General features: G+C 46.1%; 1 protein-coding gene across 6 annotated transcripts in view; it reads right to left on the minus strand.

Moving 5' to 3' along the window:
* INF2 (inverted formin 2) overlaps nt 1-19,073 on the minus strand; it is a 38,564-nt gene that overhangs the window by 10,157 nt on the left and 9,334 nt on the right. For 4 of the 6 annotated variants that reach the window (XM_032187579.1, XM_032187578.1, XM_032187575.1 and 1 more), the window contains exons 2-16: nt 11,026-11,434; nt 9,555-9,670; nt 8,859-9,018; nt 8,320-8,353; nt 7,161-7,302; nt 6,904-7,045; nt 5,491-6,402; nt 4,466-4,611; nt 4,320-4,381; nt 3,575-3,677; nt 3,404-3,489; nt 2,749-2,849; nt 1,615-1,685; nt 1,387-1,494; nt 290-360 (exon numbers count right to left, since the gene is read on the minus strand). In XM_032187579.1, coding sequence (XP_032043470.1) covers nt 290-360; nt 1,387-1,494; nt 1,615-1,685; nt 2,749-2,849; nt 3,404-3,489; nt 3,575-3,677; nt 4,320-4,381; nt 4,466-4,611; nt 5,491-6,402; nt 6,904-7,045; nt 7,161-7,302; nt 8,320-8,353; nt 8,859-9,018; nt 9,555-9,670; nt 11,026-11,422 — 2,651 coding nt within the window. In that variant the 5' untranslated portion in view covers nt 11,423-11,434. Of the gene's footprint in view, nt 1-289; nt 361-1,386; nt 1,495-1,614; nt 1,686-2,748; nt 2,850-3,403; nt 3,490-3,574; nt 3,678-4,319; nt 4,382-4,465; nt 4,612-5,490; nt 6,403-6,903; nt 7,046-7,160; nt 7,303-8,315; nt 8,354-8,858; nt 9,019-9,554; nt 9,671-11,025; nt 11,435-17,603; nt 17,861-19,073 lie in introns of those variants that run through there. The other 2 variants (XM_032187576.1, XM_032187580.1) reach the window with 2 other exon arrangements.

A 19,073-nucleotide genomic window follows, 5' to 3' on the forward strand; every position in this document is an offset into this window, starting at 1 on the left:
TGGCCTTCCAAAGCTTGTGTTACTGCAAATACAGTGCAGATTTTGGGTGAGGCAGTATTAATTCAATGTGCTGCAAATGGCAGCCCTAAGTGGTGCCAGCTGTAGTAGAGCTATCATATATTGAAGGGGTTTCAGCATTCATCAACCAAATCTTCTGGTAAAAACTAAGTAAGATGCCATCTTGTTAATATGCTGCACCAGCTGTGTGTGTCCTAATTTCTGGTACATTGTTGATGTGCATGGGATTTATTTTTATTTTTAATTTGAAGGAAGTGACACGCAATTTTACCCTGCTGCTTTTGAAACGTATTCAAGATCTTCTGGCAGTTCCAGTAGGTCTGTGTGGCTGTTTTCTACTTCCTGAAGCAGAAAAGAGAAATAAGTGTTATTTACTGTGCGGCACAAACTGGGAGAGGAAGCTGGAAGGAAAGAGCAATGGGCAGAGCTGCTCAGGAAGGATGACTGCGCTAGATCTTGCTGCTGGCCCCTTTTCTGCAGTCTGCTTTGACTTGCAGAGCCAGAGAAGGATTCAAAACATGACTGCATGTTCAGAGAGCAAAGCGATTGCTCCTAGGCTATACAAGCATAGAGAGATGAATGTTTAGAAGTGCTTATGGTTCAAAGCAAAGCTGACCCACTGCTGAGCCTTATCTTACAGGGAATTTCTTTTACCCTCTTCTGAGACGCTTACTATTGGCCGTGGGAGGAGGAAGGACTGTGGTTTGATGCAGTCTGATACTTCAAACAGTCCCAGGAGGGCATTAAAAGGGCTTGAATCTTATTTGCCTAATTTCTTTCATGGCTGTGCTTGCTGAAGCTACTGTGAACTAAAGACGGGCTTAACTATACATAACTGGAACTGAGAGACTTTGAGGTCTGCCTCATGGCAGGGCAAAGCATGGAGAAAAAAGAAAAAAAATAACAAAAAACAAACAAACAAACAAACAAACAAAAAAAACAGCAATACAAGAAATAAGAAAGCCATGGGGACTTGGGAGTATGAAAAGCTCAAGCATAGCCTGGTGGAAAAAGGAGAGGCCATGAAAAGGCAGAAGGGATGAATGGGTATAGACCAGCAGTTTGCAGTTGATCATGTGTGGAGATTGCACAAATATGAAAAAAGGAAGTTCCAGCAATTGTGGGTAAAGATGCTGGAGGAAAGCAGGACAACAGTTCTTAAAAGGAGTTCCCTGAGAGCCAAGTAGTGCCCACAAGTAGCCTCCACCAGCCTAAGTGAACCAACACTTTCAACTTGCAACACCACAGCTAGCTGAGGAGGATATGAGTAAGAACGTGTTATGTTAACTGAAACTAGAGCAGGAGAGATGGTTCACCCATAATAAAAGCCTTCCCCCTTCCCTGTTGCCCAGAATTTGGCAGTGGTACCTCCAGAATATGGTGGAGCAGCGTAATGCGGGTTTGGTTGGCTTTGGTTTCTGTTAGTTTGAGTAAAGTGCTGATTTTAAACCCATCAGCGTCACCCGTGTGGCTTCCCTACAAGATAAAAAGAAGGCAGATGTAACTCTTGTGTCCATCCAAATTACAGCCCTAAATATGAAGATCATCCATATATTCTAATGACTGGGTGCAGGACAAGCCAAACCGAGTCCTTACGTAGTTCAGAAAGTTTCCAACTTTAAGAATCAGTTGACAGAAGAGCGGCAGGCGATGACTGTTCAGAAGATCTGAAAAACATAAAGGGCTTTTAAGCAAAAAGCTCTATTAAAGTAGAATATTTTCTAAATTGGATAACCACTGGGATCCTAAATTCCTTCAAACTAAATCTGATTTTTCAGGTGTGCAGTACAAAGGCCCATCCCACAGAGAAGCTGATTCTAAATAGAACCCATCGCACTAGCTGGGCTCAATAAGTTTTTGCTTACCTATATTTCTTTCTTTCTTTACATCTGGTCTCTCATTCTTAATAGAAAATAATGTGGAGCTAGACTCTTCTCACTCACTGTCTTCTGTGGAAGTACCCAGATTTAACCTGGTGTGGGCGAGGGTAAGTGGGCTGTAATTTTAATCTTACAGACTCCACTCAGCTGTGCAGTGAAGCCAGTTCTGACAGGGCTGCAACTATCTGCCAGCTGCAAAAGCCAGACACACTCCCCCTGTTCTTGGTCTCGCATGGTGGAGGTGATTATCGGGGCATAAAGGGTACAGTCCCTGTCCTTGCCCTTGTGACAGGGTGCTGCAGCGGTGTGCTCTCTGAAGCACTCAGCGCTGAGGCAGGAACAGCTTTAAAAGGACAAGTGGACTGCAAGGAAGAAACTTTTTATGAGGAACTTCAGTTTATCACAGCAGGCAGCTGTAATTCCAGCTGGAGAAACCCCCGGCAGGAACTGGCTCTTTAGGACAGGAGGCACTTGACAGCGCTGAGAAGTACTTTCCCCAGAGTGGGACCTGAGGTTTCTCCCACAGGAAGCAGAGACCTACTGCGTAATTCCTCCACATATTCACAAAATTAGGCATCAGCAATTAAGAACACAAAATAAACTTTCTCTTCTGGTTATGTTTTTAGGCAGGGGAAAAAATACAGAAGTGGTACTTTCTGCGGGAAGTTTGGGGTTAAGCTTTTCTGGAAGCAGAGAAAACTGCTGTGTGGAGATCTTAATGTGGCAAATAATGCCGACGAATTAGCTGTAATTCTGCTGTTTAATTTCAGTCCCTCTGGAAGGTCTGACAAGCTTCACTTTACAGCTTATGGCCTTAAATAAGAGCCAGAATTGAGGCCAAGTCATTTACCTTCGCAGGCTCTCCGGATGGCTCCAGCTTTTGGCTGAATCATGTCCAGCACAACGGTGGTCTCCTCGCAGATCAGCATACATTCAATCCGCAGCTGGTAGCTAGGGATGGAGATGGATTAGAAGCTTAAAGGCACCACAGTCTTAGCCCATGCAGCAGCCCTCTTCCAACATCACCACTAAGCCTGGCGACCCTGCAATGCTGCCAACCACGTCCACATCAAACCAGTGATTGTGGTGGGTGGTGGAGGGCTGCCACTCTCCACTGCAACCTGTCCTTGGCCATGTGGGGATGTAGTTTCTGCTGATGCACTGAGATCATCAATGGGAAGACTGACCATGGTGTGAGATATGGGTTCTCCCTTCCTAGCATTGTACAGGGCTTCCCAAGTGCCTTTCAGTAAGTTACATGGCCTCCTTCGGCAGCTCTGACCCTGGGTCTGGTCCAGATTCTGCTGCTTCAGAGGGAGAAAAGGTGCTGGTGCAGCAATAGCCTTTCATCCAAGGTAAGGGGGAAGGGATGGCTAGGGCAGAAGGGGGGATCCATCAGCTGTATCCATTAATATCTGTCTGTGAGACTCCTATATAGAAACTTAAATTTCCCATAGAAAAACCTCCAAAAAGATTGGTTTGAAGTTCATGATGATCATCCTTACCTGGGAATCTGAAGGAGGAGAAGATAAAACTGATCTGCGTTTGCTAGCTTTGATTTCTCTTCTTTGAAGGCCTTCAGGTTTTCTATCTAACGAGAAATAAAGAACAAAAACTGTAGGACTCCACTGCCCAGTCAGCTCTGTGAATTAAGGGTATCACTTTTCCCTTCTGACCTCATGCTTTTCAGGCAGCAGCTTCAGCAACTGCTTCAGGACCTCAACATCAAACTTGGTCCGGTCCCCGTTCTGGACCATGGCAGCCACCTCTTCATTGGAGCTGCAGGGAGGAGGACAAGCAGAGTAAGCAGTCACCCAAAGCTCTTCTTCCACAATCACACGCTACCGAGGCATATACCCGTGTAAGTGGCTGTGCTTTCCCTACTGAGGGCCACTGTAATCCAAAAGGAAAGGTACTTCCCAGTGATTAACTCAGAATTGAGACCTGTTAGATCCAGGTTCAAATCCTCACTATGCCCCAAATTTTGTTTCTGGCCCTAGTCAAATGACCAAAAAGGTCAATCTTGCAACTCAGATGTCCACTTCTGGGTATGCGACTACCTTAAAAAAAATAATTTCTAATTTCCCTTAATTTTCTCTCCCTGCTTTCAGGAAGAGTTTGACCTCTAGAGGTGTCCCACAGCCTAAGTCACCCTAAGAGTATATGCCATAACTTCACCTGTAACAACGAGACACTAATGCTGTTTCCAACTTACAGAAATGCTGTATGCAAAAACTCAACTAAACTCCCAAACCCAGTACTTTAAAGAGAGTATATGGCAAGTGGAAAATATTCAGATATTTTAGTAACACGGGCCACAAAAACACATTTGCTAAAATAGATTTCTTGAGGACCTTACAAATACTACACAAAACCTGCTCAAAGTTTTGTCAATTGTCATGAAAATTGGTCATATCTTACCATTTAAATTGCTTCAAAAATATGTTCAAATTGAGACTTTTCTTGGAGTCCAAAAATGTGATCTTCATTAAAGAAAAAGAAGATATCTCATATTAGGTGAGCTGTCTGCAGTGATCTTTACTCGAAAGAACGAGTGACCCCCTCACCTCCTTCGGTTCTGCTTTCACCGGGGCAGCCGTTTTCTCCTTGGGGGTTGGCTGTGGAAAGCAAAACAGCTGCTCTATGCTTGTATAATTGGGCTCTATACTTTCCTCGCTGCTGCTGCTGACTGAAGCCCACATTGAGTGACTTTCTGTAAAAAAAAAACACAACACAAAGTATTCAGACTGGCTACAGAGACAGCTGAGAGCTTCGGGCTTTTGGGTCAATGTAAGTTGCTAGATGGGAAACTCCTCAGAAGGTGAATGAAACAAGAGACATATTTTGGTTCTTTAATCATCTCCTTGTGTTAATGCTGGCTATAGGCCTACCTGAATTAACCCCCACTGCACTTTCTTAAACATCTTTTTTTTCAAAAAAAAATCACCTGAACTTGGCTGTAGAAATCTTTACTGAAATAATCCCAACAACTAAATGCCCTTGTGATCAAAACTGTGCCTTATTTAGACTTCACCTATGCCAACTTCCATGCACCAGATGGCTTGCTTGACTAGGCCAAAACTGACCTCACCTGTCCTTGCTGCTTCTCACATTTCATGCTCCATTTTGGATCCATTAGGAGAGGGAAATGTGACCCAAAAATCAAGAAACAAGTCAATATTTCTCATGTCTCTCCAACTTTTTCAATGTCCTTCTTGAACTGTGAACTGATCCTGACCTGTACTCTTACTTATGACTTTTATATACCCAGATCAGAGCCTGTTGAGAATTCAAGCATAAGGCATGCCAAGGTGTATTAGAGGAATCTTCTCATCCTCCCCCCTTCTTTTAATTTCAAATTATTTTATTTATAAACAAGCTATTCAAAACTACTGATTTAGTTGGAATGGTTTTTATATATTAGTGGCTTCATCCTGCTTTTATTTATTTAAGCTTTGAAGGTGGGATGCAATGGAAATCAGGGAAGTTCTGTATCTAAATGGAGTCAACCAGATCTGACAACCTCAGAAATAGTGGGTTTTCCCTTGGATCACCCACAAAATAGCAGTACCTTTATGCCAGAAGCACCCACCTCTCACCACGTTGGAGGGCAGCTTCTGCCAGTTCAGCTTCTTCATCTTCAATGTTGGCGTCTTCACCATCTTGCGGGGAGGCCTGGCTGAGCCAAGAGGGCAGCCGAATTGAGAGGCCACGACGGCTTCTATATGTTCTCCTGCCATGCCGGGCAGGAGGGGTGGCGGTGGAGGGATGCCCCCCATGCCAGGCAGTGGTGGTGGTGGAGGGATGCCCCCCATGCCGGGCAATGGGGGTGGAGGAGGAATGCCCCCCATGCCAGGCAATGGTGGAGGAGGAGGGATGCCCCCTATGCAGGGCAATGGTGGTGGTGGAGGGATGCCCCCCATACCAGGCAATGGGGGTGGAGGAGGGATGCCCCCCATACCAGGCAGTGGGGGTGGTGGTGGAGGGATGCCCCCTAGGACAGGCAATGGAGGTGGTGGAGGGATGCCACCCAAGCCAGGCAATGGAGGTGGAGGTGGAGGAATGCCCCCCATGTTGGACACTGGGGGAGGAGGGATGCCAGGGAGTGGAGGGGCTGGAGGCGTATTCATCATGGGGGATGTGGGGGGCACAGCTGCCATGCCAGAGGGCAGGGGTGGAGGTGGTGGGGGTGGAGGTGGTGGGGCAGGAGCAGCGTTGGGTGGCGGGTTAGGTGTCTGTGGTAAAGCGGAGCAGGCTGAGAGCTGGCAGGATGAGATCTTCTCTTCATTGGCAGGAGGCCCTGAGGGAGGTGCTGGTGCCTTGGAGGGGTTTGCTGATCCCACCAGGCTCTGAACTGCACTTGCGCATGGTTCTAGTTCTACTTCGGTATGGATGCCTCTGTTTGCATTCCCAGAAAGACGGTTTTCAGCTCTCTTTTGCTTGTTTGGTTGCTTCTTGACAGATAACAGCCTCTCAATGACTTCTTCCACTGTGTTTCCTTGGACTAGAGAAATGGGTCAGGGTCAGAGAAGGGGATGGGGCCCCATGGTTTGTTCGTGCTATTCAGCTCCCACAGTTAGCAGACCTGGAGCTACAAAACCCACTCTCTTGAGTCACTTTACCCAATTGCACTTTTAACTTCCAAGCAATTTCCTTCCCATGGTTCTGGCCCATACACACTGCTTCGAGCATGCCTGCCAGCAAGGCTAGCCAGCACCAGCGGCAGGATGACAATGGAAATAGATTCCCCCTGACTCCCACAACCCGAAGCTCAATGCAACACCAGGATTTAACCATCAGCAAGATGATGGCTCCCAAGCCCACTGATAAACATGGCCAGCTCTCGCTGGCATCTGCATGGCTGGGGCTTCACGTTATGACTTGACCCTATACAGCTGGTGTAGTTTTGTCCCTGCTTCCTTTGCAGGGAAGGACTTTTGTGGGCACTGGGTGGGATAAGGGGAAAAAAAGACTGACTACGAGGCTGGATGTATGTCTTTCTTACTGTCATTTGCAAGCAAAAGGGCTCTGTTCACTACTGCATCCAAGGACTCCCACAGCAGGAGGTTGGAGTGATGAGACGGTTCCAAGTGGAGCAAGCTCTGGAGAATGGACAGCAGCTGGATGGAGACTGGAGAGCGGCTCACCTGGAAGACATGGCGGCTTTCAATCACAGCAAGGCTGTGAACCAGGCTGGTTTGAAGCAAAGTCTGTTAACTCTGCCATGGCATGGCTGTGCAACCCGCATGAGGGCCTACTTACTTTATTGAAGAGAGATGAAAAGACCTCATGGTGATCGTTCATGTTTATTCCATCACATATCTTCAATAATTCCTCATCATCTTCTATCTTGAACTCCTCAAATGTATCACACTGGATAAGCAGATCCTCCTCCTCTATGTCTCTGCAATATTACAGCACTCATTTTCACTGGAGAGCTCCTCACTGATTTTCAGATAATTATCTTTGCTTAAATGGCTTTTATCTCTTTGGCTTTCTCACTCAGCCAGTTCATGCTGAAAAGTACCCAACTCTACCTTATTGATAAAGGATCAAATGCCACCAGTGTATCCTCTCTTGAACTGAACGTATCTCTTTCTACAGTCAACATGTGGAAATGAATAGGACTTTTCATGGCATAATCTGGCCCAGGGTATGCTTTGTATGGACTTCTTGGAGCTATAACAACAGAGTGTCATTTACACATTTTTGAAAGCAGGCTGCCACCTTCTTTTATTTTTTAAAGTAAGACAAACTGAAAATATTCCAGTGATATTCTGCTTGAAAAACTTCCTTATATGCTGCTCAAAACTTGATTAAAAAAAAATAAAAATACAACACCCTAAAGGCAAGTTTTTCAGCACTATTGAGAGACTCAGTGTGGGAGCTCTACTCTTGCTAGTTGGCAGTGTCGACAGGCCTTCTCTTCCCTCATGTTAAAGGATTTAGATGGAGCAATTCCAATTACACGGATAACTGCAACTCATATATAAGCATTCTAGGATTTATCCTGGGTGCTTCTGACAGAACATCATTTTAAAATTAATACCTGTGAAGACAGGTATTTCCAAATATACATTAGAAAAATGTTTTAGCTGGATGCTCTGGGACAAACACCATCAGTAAGAGAGTAAGACAGCAAATGCTCAGTGAGCCCACAACATCACTTCAGGTTCAGTCTGAAATGCAGCTCTGAGCCGTGTTCCATCTGTGCCCAGAGCCTCTGCCAATGCCACCTGGAACAGCAGTCCCCACGACGCTGTGGTTGATGAGAGAGCTTTATCATTGGCCTAATGTCTTTGTTCCCATGTAATGGGTACACACCAGTGTGGTCCACTCCACGTGGGCACGTTTCACAGTTTCCATAGCTCTGTTGCTGTAAAGCTCATTTGTAAATGAAAATTTAAGCAGTGATCCTTACCTTAGCTTGTCTAAAATATCCAACAGCTGAAGCCCTGGGAGAACAAAAAATATATATATATTGGCATTATGACCTACTTGGCACTGATCTATTATGATCTTTATATAATGTTATTCTCATAAACACTTTCTGCAGTGATAAAAAATGAAAATATCTTAAGATGGATCTGCCAAACCAGGTAGGTTCATTCGACAAATGAAGAGGCCTGCAGCACACACATCTGCAGCTGAGTGAGCCAGAGTTACGGAGGGACACATCTGGGACACAATTCATCTCACTCAAAATCAAATGTCTAAAATAAGTCAGATGAACTGTGTAGTCCAACGTCCCTTTCTCTTGACTAAAGAAAGGTTGCTGAAGGGAAAAGAGAACAGACAGAAAAAAAGAAAGTCTGGCTTTAATATTTGCAGTTTTCCTCCCTAGCCCTCTTTAATCACCTTATGGATTGCCTAAAAATAAAGCCATAAAACTGCCCTGTGCTTAGCAACTGATTTTTTTTTTTTTTTTCTGAAAAAACTTGGTGCAACAAATATCCTTACCTATGAACTCATTTCGTATTTGTGTTCTTGTTCTTAGGTCTTCTTTCCCCAGTATGATGGCATTGATAGCACTCAGCAGTGTCACCATATACGGCACATTATCCGTGTTGGAGAGCTCATTCATTATGACACTGAATCGATACTGCTGGTTCTTCACACTCTGTTAATAACACAAGCAACATTTCTGCTCAGACAGTTCAGAAATGTCTGCCTTTTTAATGCAGGCTCTCAAATAGAATTAGCATCTTAAAACCTCTCTCAATTTACGCTGCTGAGTACAAGACAGGGAGATATAGGTAAAAGCAGCACTCCCATCACTTACCCATCAGGGTAAGGTCAGCAGAAGAAGTCTGTGAGACTCTTCCTGCATACCTTTATGCTTTTTGCTAACTAGGCTTGTGGCCAGTGAAACTGATGGATGTGGCACTATCTAATTGCTAATCTGGTAGTGCTTTTTTCATGCTGAAAAATAACTTTGTGTTGGAAGTCATCTGCCTAGAGAGAAGTTGTCGAGCAGCCCTGTGGTCTTCTGGGGATCAGGCCAAAATTCCTCCAGATTTCACCTCATGAATCCCTGCCTCTCTTACCAAAATGATACAAAATGACATTCATTCCCAGTCCTTTTCTGAGGTACATGGACCTGCCTGCATGGGTCAGAGCAGAGCAGAGTACCTCCTACTGCAGCTTAAGACTTGCCTTGTAATGGTCCAGGGCATCCAAAGCCAAAGTGTGGCCATCTGATGAGTAAATGCACAGTGCAGCCAGGAGCTCAAATACTTGCTTTTTCACCATGACATTAGTTGTGTCAAGTGCTGGAGGAAAAAAAAAAAAAAAAAAAGGCTTTATAATAACACTGTAGTATTCTGAATCTCACTGTCTTCTGCTGTGTGGCTTGTGGCCAGTGGTAGAAAAAAGACTGAAGGAACACAGCCAATAGATGGAAGATGGGAAGAAAAATATCCCAATTTACAGATGCCTGATCTCAACAGCAGTATGTAGTAGTAACCTCTAGTTGGAACAGTAAATGCTAGTTCAAGTACCCTATTGTCATTTTGGTGCTCCTTGTAGCTGTTCACTTCCTCCTAGTGCCAGTGGAAGTGCTAAAACGGCAGCCAAGATCTCAGCACTTGCAGTCACATATTTTATTTCCAGTTTTCAGTTATGAGTGTTTTCTAGAACAGCAGATAAACCATTTTCCCCAATTAATGAGTCTTATTTTTAGTGCAGAAGCGCCCAATTTGCATTTCAAATAAACCAATTGTTCTCACCAGTCCTCTTGTATTTCCTTTTCTTCCATTACACTCTTTGTGAGTCCTGGGAGGTGGGAGGGAGTGGATTAGATTATTTTATTTTCCCTTGTAATGCACGAAGATGCTAGACTACTGAAAAGCCCAGGGTGTCCCCCTGTCTTGCACAGTACAAAAATGCCAGTTCTGTATTTCATGCTGGTTAAGAAAATACAGGGCTGAGGGAAAGAAAGAGGACTGTAGAGGGGAGCAAGCCAGCTTTCAGATTAAATGCATTTGGAAGAGCTATTAATAAAGGTTTCCAGGCGCAGCTGTGATCTCAGCTCCACGGAGCAGCACAGAAGTTATACTCCCAGCCCCACTGTCATTAAGTGCTCTACAAGCAAGTCCTAGGAGATGCCCCAATGAGTTTCTGACCTAATGAGGAGCCAAGTGAATGGCAGGAGAAAGCAAATGGAGTTATCTGCCACTTCCTAGAAGGAAAAGACTAAGCAGCACAGAGAATGGGCTCTCTTGAGTCTAAACCATTCCACCCTCCCATCTCTCTACAGGCTACCAGTCTCCAAGCTTTTTATTCCTCTCCTTCTCTTGGGCCTCACAAAGACTAAAATAGCAAATGTCTGCTGAGAAGCTGGGTCATGGACTTCTTATGCCAATGTACAGCTAAGGCAGAGTTTATCCCCACCTTTTAATGCACTATGAGGACATTGGTGTGGAAACGAGCCCAGCTAAATGACATTGATTGGCAAAGGTAATGTCACTTCAGAGCAGTCTTATTTTAAAAAGGAAAATGATCTCTTTCACTCATCAGATGCAATCAACAACTGCCAAGAAGCCTGATGCAGGACAGGAGGACAAGCACCAGCAAAGCCCCCCTCCACACTGCATGTGATGGGTGAAGCAGGAAGACATTTCCTCACCTTGGAAGAGTTTTCTGACGTAACCCTCATTGCTCACGATGTACTCAATGCCTTTGTGGGAGTTCATGACCGCTCGCACACAGTTAATGCAGGTGAGCTGAAGCAAGGCATCAGAAATCCTGGCCACCCCTCTCCCAGACAGCCTGTCCAGGGCCTCCAGGAGGAGGTCCAGCCCACACAGCTCCAGGAACTGGACCATCCAAGCATCATCACTGTTCTCCAGCCGCTTCTTCAGCCCAGAGTAATTCACCACTGACGGCATTTGCAGGAGACGGATACACAGCTCTGGCTCCGCATTTTCCAGGTTGGCCTCCGACTGGTCGGTCTCCTGGGGCCCGAGTTTCTCCTTCAGGGCAGCCCATTTCTTGTGGGCACCTTCCTTTTTGATTGACATCATGAAAAGCTTGTCCTGAAAGGGAAAGAAGAGACAAAGTGAGAGGTTGATTTAGACTGCCCACCACCCTGTGGCAGCCCCGTTTTTTTTCTCCTAGGGCTCAGGACGTTAAACATAACCACAGAAGGTCCCTGCTCCTTGGCCAGCTCTCCAGCATGCCAGGCACACACTGGAACCAGTCCTCTGTTGAAGAAACTAAATATATGCCCTCCTTAAAAACACACATTACATTCAGGCCCTGAAAACTCTGTAAAGAGACTCTTAGCACATCTAAGCCAGCAAATACAGCTTTAAAAGTAGCCAATTTACACCAGTCAATAGCTACTACCTATTTTCATGCAGTGAAAGGATAAGGTTGGAAGTGGCATTATCAGCTCTGAACTCCTTATGTCCATTAAACCACTTAAAAATCTCACTGCAGTGGAAAGACTGCAGTTTCTAAGTATTTGTAATGGGACGTAGAGGCCATTTTGAGCATATCCTGCTCATAACAGCATCCGATTGCCCTGTTATTTTTTGCTTTTGTTTCTTTTGAATGATGCAGAGGTTAATTTTATAGCACTCACTTAATCTCTTCCTGTCTGCTGTAATCGCAAATATGTTTGCAAAATGCGGTGCTTGTGTGTGATAATGCGCGAGCCCAACAGGTTGCACGCAGAGGGACTGCAGCAGGAGGCTATTAAAACAGCAGTGCATCTTTTAGGAGATACAGCACATCTTTCCAAGGTCCGTCTCCCATGGTCTGTCTCAGCCACGCCGTTAGCAGCAAAGAGGGTGAGGAGCTGATTCAGCACAGAGAACTACCAAAGCCAAGCCAAATTAACCCAACTTTATGTTTGAGGCAGGATCCTCATTTTTCAGATATGCAATGATTTTAGTTAGTTATACAACACAAGTCTTTTTCAAAGCTGAATGCAATCATTTTAAGGATCAATTGCTCCCAGACAGGACCCACAGAGAGAGGATAAACCCGGGGCTGGCCTCTGTGCCCTGAGGCCAGCCACCAAAACTACCTCCTCTCCCTGCCATGTCACCAGCATCTCTGCTTCCCTGGGCTGCTGAGCCTGCATGGAGATCAGAATAACCTGGTGGCTGTTTGGCCCCCCAAACCTAGCACTGGGTGGATTGAAGGGATGATAAGAAAATCTTGCCTTCCATCACCAACTCCAGCACTGGGGTTTCTAACCCTCATGTCAAACAGTTTGCTTATTAATTTGCAGTAGGCATTGAGGGCATGATATTATGGGCCTAAACCTGCCTTTGGGATGGATACCAAGAGTGGTGGGATGGGACATTCAAGGTATCTCAAACAGTTCCCCCAGGGCAAGGTGATGGGTGGGACTTTTTGGCAGGGGCACTCAAAAAATCACAGCATTAAAAGCTGTGTTGAGTATGGATCAGAAGGGGTGATGGAATTAGCTGTGTATGGTCACAGAAAATCCTAACACACTTCTAGAGAGCTCTGGAGAAACCCTTTTGCAGAGGGGAAAGAAGTTCTTGGCCAAGTGCCCAGCTGGTGATGGTCATGATCGAAAAACGTGAAGCTGCAAATATACCCTCTGAGAACACACTGTACAGCTAAGAAGTAATAAAAAGGGCCATAAAACAAAAACAAACAAACAAAAACCTTCCTGCCAAAGTATAGGCTAGAGTTTCTAAGATTTGTCATCAGTGCCTGCAACTCAGAACCTACTCACTCTTGGCAAGTCTCACTGGAGTTAGTCACCCCCAGCTGCTCCTCTGTACCCGAGCTCAGGAATTTGGGCTGGGCACAACACACAGAACAGAAATCCTCCCTGCCCAGAGGGAGGGAAGCAAAAGTGTCCAGCCCCATGGTCACAGCCTAGGCTTTGCAGCAGCATCCCATGCCCCTGGCCACAGCAGACTTATGGTCCCATGCTGCAGAGGTGCTCCTAAGGAGCTGTGGTCAAACCCTGCCCTGTGTTTTGCATTGAGCCCAGGAGTCTTCTTCCAGTGTCTGCTGGTCAAGGCTGGACCTGAGGAGCATCCACACAGGGGGCAGCACAGATCGTCCTGCCCATAGCCTCCTTCGGTGGCTTCCCCAAAAGCCAAGATCCCTTGTCCTCCTGCTGACCCAGGTAAATGGGAGTCCTGGAGTTTTTATTCCTGTGCAGAGAATTCGCACAAAACCAAGCATGTGTCAGTGCTGAGCCCACGCTCTTGGCACCTGATGCACTGGCTGGGACCTGTCCCTCCTCCTGGCTCTCCTGGAGCCCAGGCCCTTTGCTCTTAACGAACTGGAAGTGAGCACCAGGCACAGAAGCCAGTTTCGCAGCTGCCCTTAACCCCATGGGGGAACAAAGGAGCCCCCTGCAGCCCCCAGTGGGGGCACAGAGGAGCCCTGTGCTCCTGCCCGGTGCTGCTGAACCGAGGGGCTGCAGGAGTGGCTGCTGACTGCAGGCTCCCTCTCTCTTTTGGTGACTTCTTGTTACACTCATTAAATCACCTTTGTATTTGCATATGACTAAACCTTTCTTATCAAACCAGATAACATAGCGGGCTGGCTTTTTTCTTCCTGTAGGACAAATACATCTTTACATATAGTATCAGTTAAAGGAAGTCAGAGAGATTATAATAGGATTATTGACCTTAAATTTAGCTGATTTCTGAAAACTAAACTAAACCACTGCAACAGGAGACAGGAAATACTGACAGAGCATCCTGTTTACCAGTGGATTTGTTCTAAATTATCCTTTCCTCCCCACCTGCTCCATACAGATGTGAACAGATGAGAAACAAACCCAGGCAGGTAAATCTCAAAACAGTAATGGCTTGTGCTGTTATGCACTAAGCTGAACAAATTTGGTTGATTAAACATGCTTTCCCACAGAGAGCGTGCCCTTTTTTGTGGGGAAGAAAAAAAAAAAAGACTACTCATGTATGTAACCACAAAAAGTGAATAAAATAAATAGGAGCTGTACTATATAAATGGAAAGGAAATAAATATGGAGACCGCAGCACAATTCTGCAGATGGTGTGATAAATCTGTTTACAAACAGAGATATGAGTGATATATTATGAATGCAGCATCTTTGCCTGTTTTCCATGAAGCACAGTGCTGTGACGCCGCTCAGCTATATCCTTACAGGGCTGCTGGTTTCACCTTTTATCTCTGACCACAGGAGCTTATTAGCAGGTAGGTGATCACAGCAGAGTGAGCCAGATAAGAGATTAAAATGGAGAGCATCTATTTGGCTGTGTCAGGGAGGCAATTTAGATTGTGCTGGCTGAGGAAAGTAAAGCCCCCTAACAAAAGAGACAAGGGCTAGACCCAAATACAATGAATACACCTTGCCTCCTGCCTACAGAGGGGCATGAGGAGCTTTTTGAGCTGCTACTGAGGCCGCAGGGGAGGCTGCAGCGGTGGAAGCGATGCGCTCAGCCTGTGTCTGGCCATGCTTGCAGCACCCAAGCCCTCCCCAGCTACATCCTGAGCATGGGTGCTGGGTGTTGCTCCCTTGGACACGTCCTGATGCTGAACCTGTGCTTCCTGCAGTGGGGACACCCACCACTCACAACAGCCACTGGGATATTGGGTTCGCAAAGCTGTGATGCTCTCTGCACCCATCCAGCCCAGACTTTTAAACTTTCCTCCTCCTTTCTTTTTGAATCAGATGCTTCCCTGCAGCATTGCGTGCCCCTCTTTCCTCCGAGTAGAAGCAGCTCCTAGGGAGATGACATCTGTAGGGGATAAATCAGGGCACGTCAATACTTTCTCCATCCTTTGAAGTTGCGGAGCACAGAGCTGCACAGCACAGCTTTCTGTCTCAATTATTACGTGCCTCCAGGGTGACGTGGATCACAGCAAGGACCTGGGAGACGTGACAAGGGGAATTTCTTTGGGCAGCTCTGTATAACTGGATGAAAAGGAAAGGGACAAAAATTATGGTCAAAGCCACTCTGATTTTTTGGCAGCAGACCCAGTGCCCATGCTGCTGGACAGAAGGACGCAAGGAGGGTCAGCAGCTGCCTGCTGCTCTTTGAGGAGGGTTGAGCCAACCCAACCCCATGTACTGCCTTCGTTGCCTTGCAGCCCTTCACTTCTCTCAATGAGGCTGCTGCTGCACACCCTCGGCCCCTAAGAAAAGCTTTTTTAGGGCTGCTCAGCCCCTCCCTCCCTTCTGTGCCTGTTCCTGGCACTGGGAAGGCTGATCTGCTTGGCTGCCTGCTAATGATAGGTTTTGCTTCTGGGTACTTCCAGTTTTCACTCTGCTGCTGGGAATGTGCAGAGCCTTTGTATTTTGCAACATGTCAGACTGCTCAGTCAGTAAAAAGAAACAACATCCTGGCTTTGCGCTTTCCAAAAACACTTCAGAAAACCTGAAGGGTTTGTTCCTCCTCTCTTCTTGCTTTCATTTCCACTGCTGTGTTTTCCCGTGCAGTGTCTGAACAGCTCGGCACACGCAGACTAATGAGATCACCCTCCCACACACCCAAAGAGGGGGGCAACTCCATTTTAGACACCAATCTGACCCTCATGTGAGCCCACTGCTGTTGGCAGGAACCAAGGGTGGGCTCACACGAGGGTCAGATTGGTGTCTAAATTAAGCATTCTGGTGGGAAACTGAGACAGAGGCAAGGTTTGCCCAACAGAGCACAGCAAAACTTGCTGAGACCCAGGCTGGGCACTCCAACCACCCACTGCTGGTTATGGCTAGAAAAGGACAGAGCAGCCTCAGCTGCCTTCAGATCTACACATTCCTTATCCCCACCTGTATCAGAGGCATGAATGAGTGATTTATGATAAAAATAATGAAAAGGGTTTGGAATGAGTACCCAGTCCTTCTCTGCCCTACTGAAGAAGTTAACGGGCAGGAGTGGGGCCACGCATCAGCTGGAGGTGGCACAAAGGTTGCAGTGGCTTTTTCCATCAGCAAACACCCAGAGATGGATTTCAGAGCATAAACAAAAAGGACTGGGTTCATACTGGTATAAATATGTATGTATTATGCTAGCATAGCTTATTCTTGCACATCGAAAGAGCGTGTTGTACTCATTCAGTCTCACCCACCAACATTAGGATGCTGTGTACCAGTGCAGCTTCTCTCTCCTGGGCAAATATAAGAAATGATATTGTGTGACATCTCATACAAGTGGTAAATCTGTCCATTCCGAATGTTTTGGCAGTGGTGGGGTTAAACCAGGATTAACTACACTGGTAAAAATAATCACCTGTGCCTTTTTCCTCCCCAGTAAACAAACAAGTAAATAAATCATTAGGCTGCTGCAGGAACCACATACAAATCAATCTAAAGTGAGATGCTCAAGGATGTTTATGTTAGGATCTTCAGTGTGATCTAAAACCTTATTTATATTTAAAGATTTTTCTAGCTTAGCTTTAAATGGGTTTAAAAACCCTCTTACTTACAACAGTAACACTGCGTGAAGACACTTGATAAAGGATTTTCCCTAACCCGGTAAGCCAGGTTTAAATGAAATCAGTGCATAAATCAGACCCTCACATCAGAAATGACTGCTGCCACCGAGGAAACATGGCCAAAAGCAACATGTGAGTCTCCCCTATCTGCCAAACCGATTTAAAAAGATTTCTACAGCAGATGAGAGCCATGCAGCACCCTTGCACAGTACCACAGGTCCTTGGAGGAGCCACAGATTTAGGGTCAGAGGGCTGCCACGTGTTAGCCAGCACTCATCCCACACACAGAAGATGTCAGCTCCCGCCTGCACTAGGTAAAAACCACAGCACAGAACCACCGCCAGCTAAAGGGACTGTAAATCCCGTACCCTGGTCTTATTGGGCTTCCTCATGGTATCCCAACTGCAGTCCAGGTCCCACAGAAACCCTAACGGGACGTACCACAGGTCTGTGGCTGCCTGCTCCAGCACATGCACTACGGCAGGGGCAGCACCTCCACACACCCCCGCAGCTGTGGTGCCAGCATCGTTTGGCATTTTTGGATGCAATTTATGAGGGTGATTTGGGGGGGGGGGGGGGGTCACATGAGAACCAGAAACTGTTACCCAGTAACATGGAAAGTGCGGTAGTAACTTTCTAAGATTCTCACAGTTCCCTCGCAGTGGGAAGCTGTCACGCAAACAGATACTACAAGAGCCAAAAAGCTTCTTTTATTGCCTTTTTTTTTTTTTTTTTTCCTAAACACCTCCACAGGAAGCCAAGAGGACAGAAAAAATGAATCCCTACCTTGGAGCTGAAGCCAAATTATTCTCCCGTCTCCCTCGCACAGAAGAATCCTCTCCAAATAGCCGTGCGAGTGCTCACTTCCCAATCCAGCTCATTTTCTCCTTCTCTGCCAAGCAACCCTCAGTCAATAAAGTCCAAATCCCTGAACGAGTCACTGTCTGCAAATCTTATGCTACAAGAAGTTCAACAGGTTGTCAGCATTTAATAATATGCAAACACCAGCCTTCTGAATGGTGTAAGCAAATAACTTTTCTGTAGCCACCAGGGAAGGCATTTGCATGTCATTTGTCACCCACTTCATTCACCCTGTGCTGGCCACTGCTAGGGCACTACGTATGGGAAGGTGGGAGGCTCGTGCATCTACCAGTGGCCGCAGTCCCCGGGCTCTTAACAAAACAGCCCTGATGTGGGGTGACTCAGAGCAGGGAAATGATCTGGCAAAGGAAACGGAGCAAACAAACCAAAAAAAAAAAAAAGAACAAAAAAGGCAAGAAAACTAAAAAAGAGGAAGAAAGTTGGCTAGGGTGGGATGGAGAGGGTGGGGGCGGCACCTTGCCTCAGCCCTGCTGTTTTTTTTGGCTTCAAGGCCTTGTAGCACCAGGCTTTACACTGCAAGCTTTCCAAGCTGTCTGAAATGCTGGCAGGGCCAGGATTGCTTAAAACACTTTAAACAAGGGCAATGTCAGACAGGGCTGCACACTTAGGTCAGCAGCTCGGAGAAGGGCACCACAGCAAAAAAGGGGTCTCCATGGCAGGATGCAATTTCAGGAATCCTGGGCATCCCTAGGTCCCCCTGCACCTTATCCCAGCCTGGCCTTTAGGGGCCAAGAAGGCTGTGAGGATTTTAAAAGATCCTTTAAACAGAAAACATCTTTGTGCTTTTCTGTTTTTCTTGGGGAGACTAGCTTGTGAAGCACGGCTGTGAAATGGCTCCATTCGTCCTCTTGGGAGGTGCTAACTCAAAGTCAGCTATTACCAAATTGTGAATATTTCAACAGGGCCCATGTTGGCAGAGACCTCCTACCTGGCTCATGACAGCCATTAGACCTCGAATGCTGTTTTTTTTCTTGCTGCACAAGGCCTCCAACCTGAATAAATCACAAGCTGGAGCTTGCAGTAAGAAGTTTACTGCCTTAATGGGGAAACTCAATACTTGAGTACATGAGCATCAATTCTGACTGCACCAGAAATACACTGATCTGCTTGTCCTTTGGCCCCAAATTCAGTTAGCTTTTAAGAGAAGGATTTGCCCCTGTGCTTTCTAACTAAGGCAGTTTTATAATGATAGAATCATAAAATCATTTAGGTTGCAACAGATCTCTCAGATCACCTGGTCCAACCATTAACCCATCACTGCCAAGCCTACCACTAAACCATGTCACTAAGCACCAATCTACACGTTTCTGAAGACCTCCAGGGATGGTGACTCAACCATTTCCCTGGGCAGCATATTCCAATACTTCACAACCC

The sequence above is a fragment of the Aythya fuligula genome, chromosome 5 (genome assembly GCF_009819795.1).
Source record: "Aythya fuligula isolate bAytFul2 chromosome 5, bAytFul2.pri, whole genome shotgun sequence".
Classification (NCBI taxonomy): Eukaryota; Metazoa; Chordata; class Aves; order Anseriformes; family Anatidae; genus Aythya; species Aythya fuligula.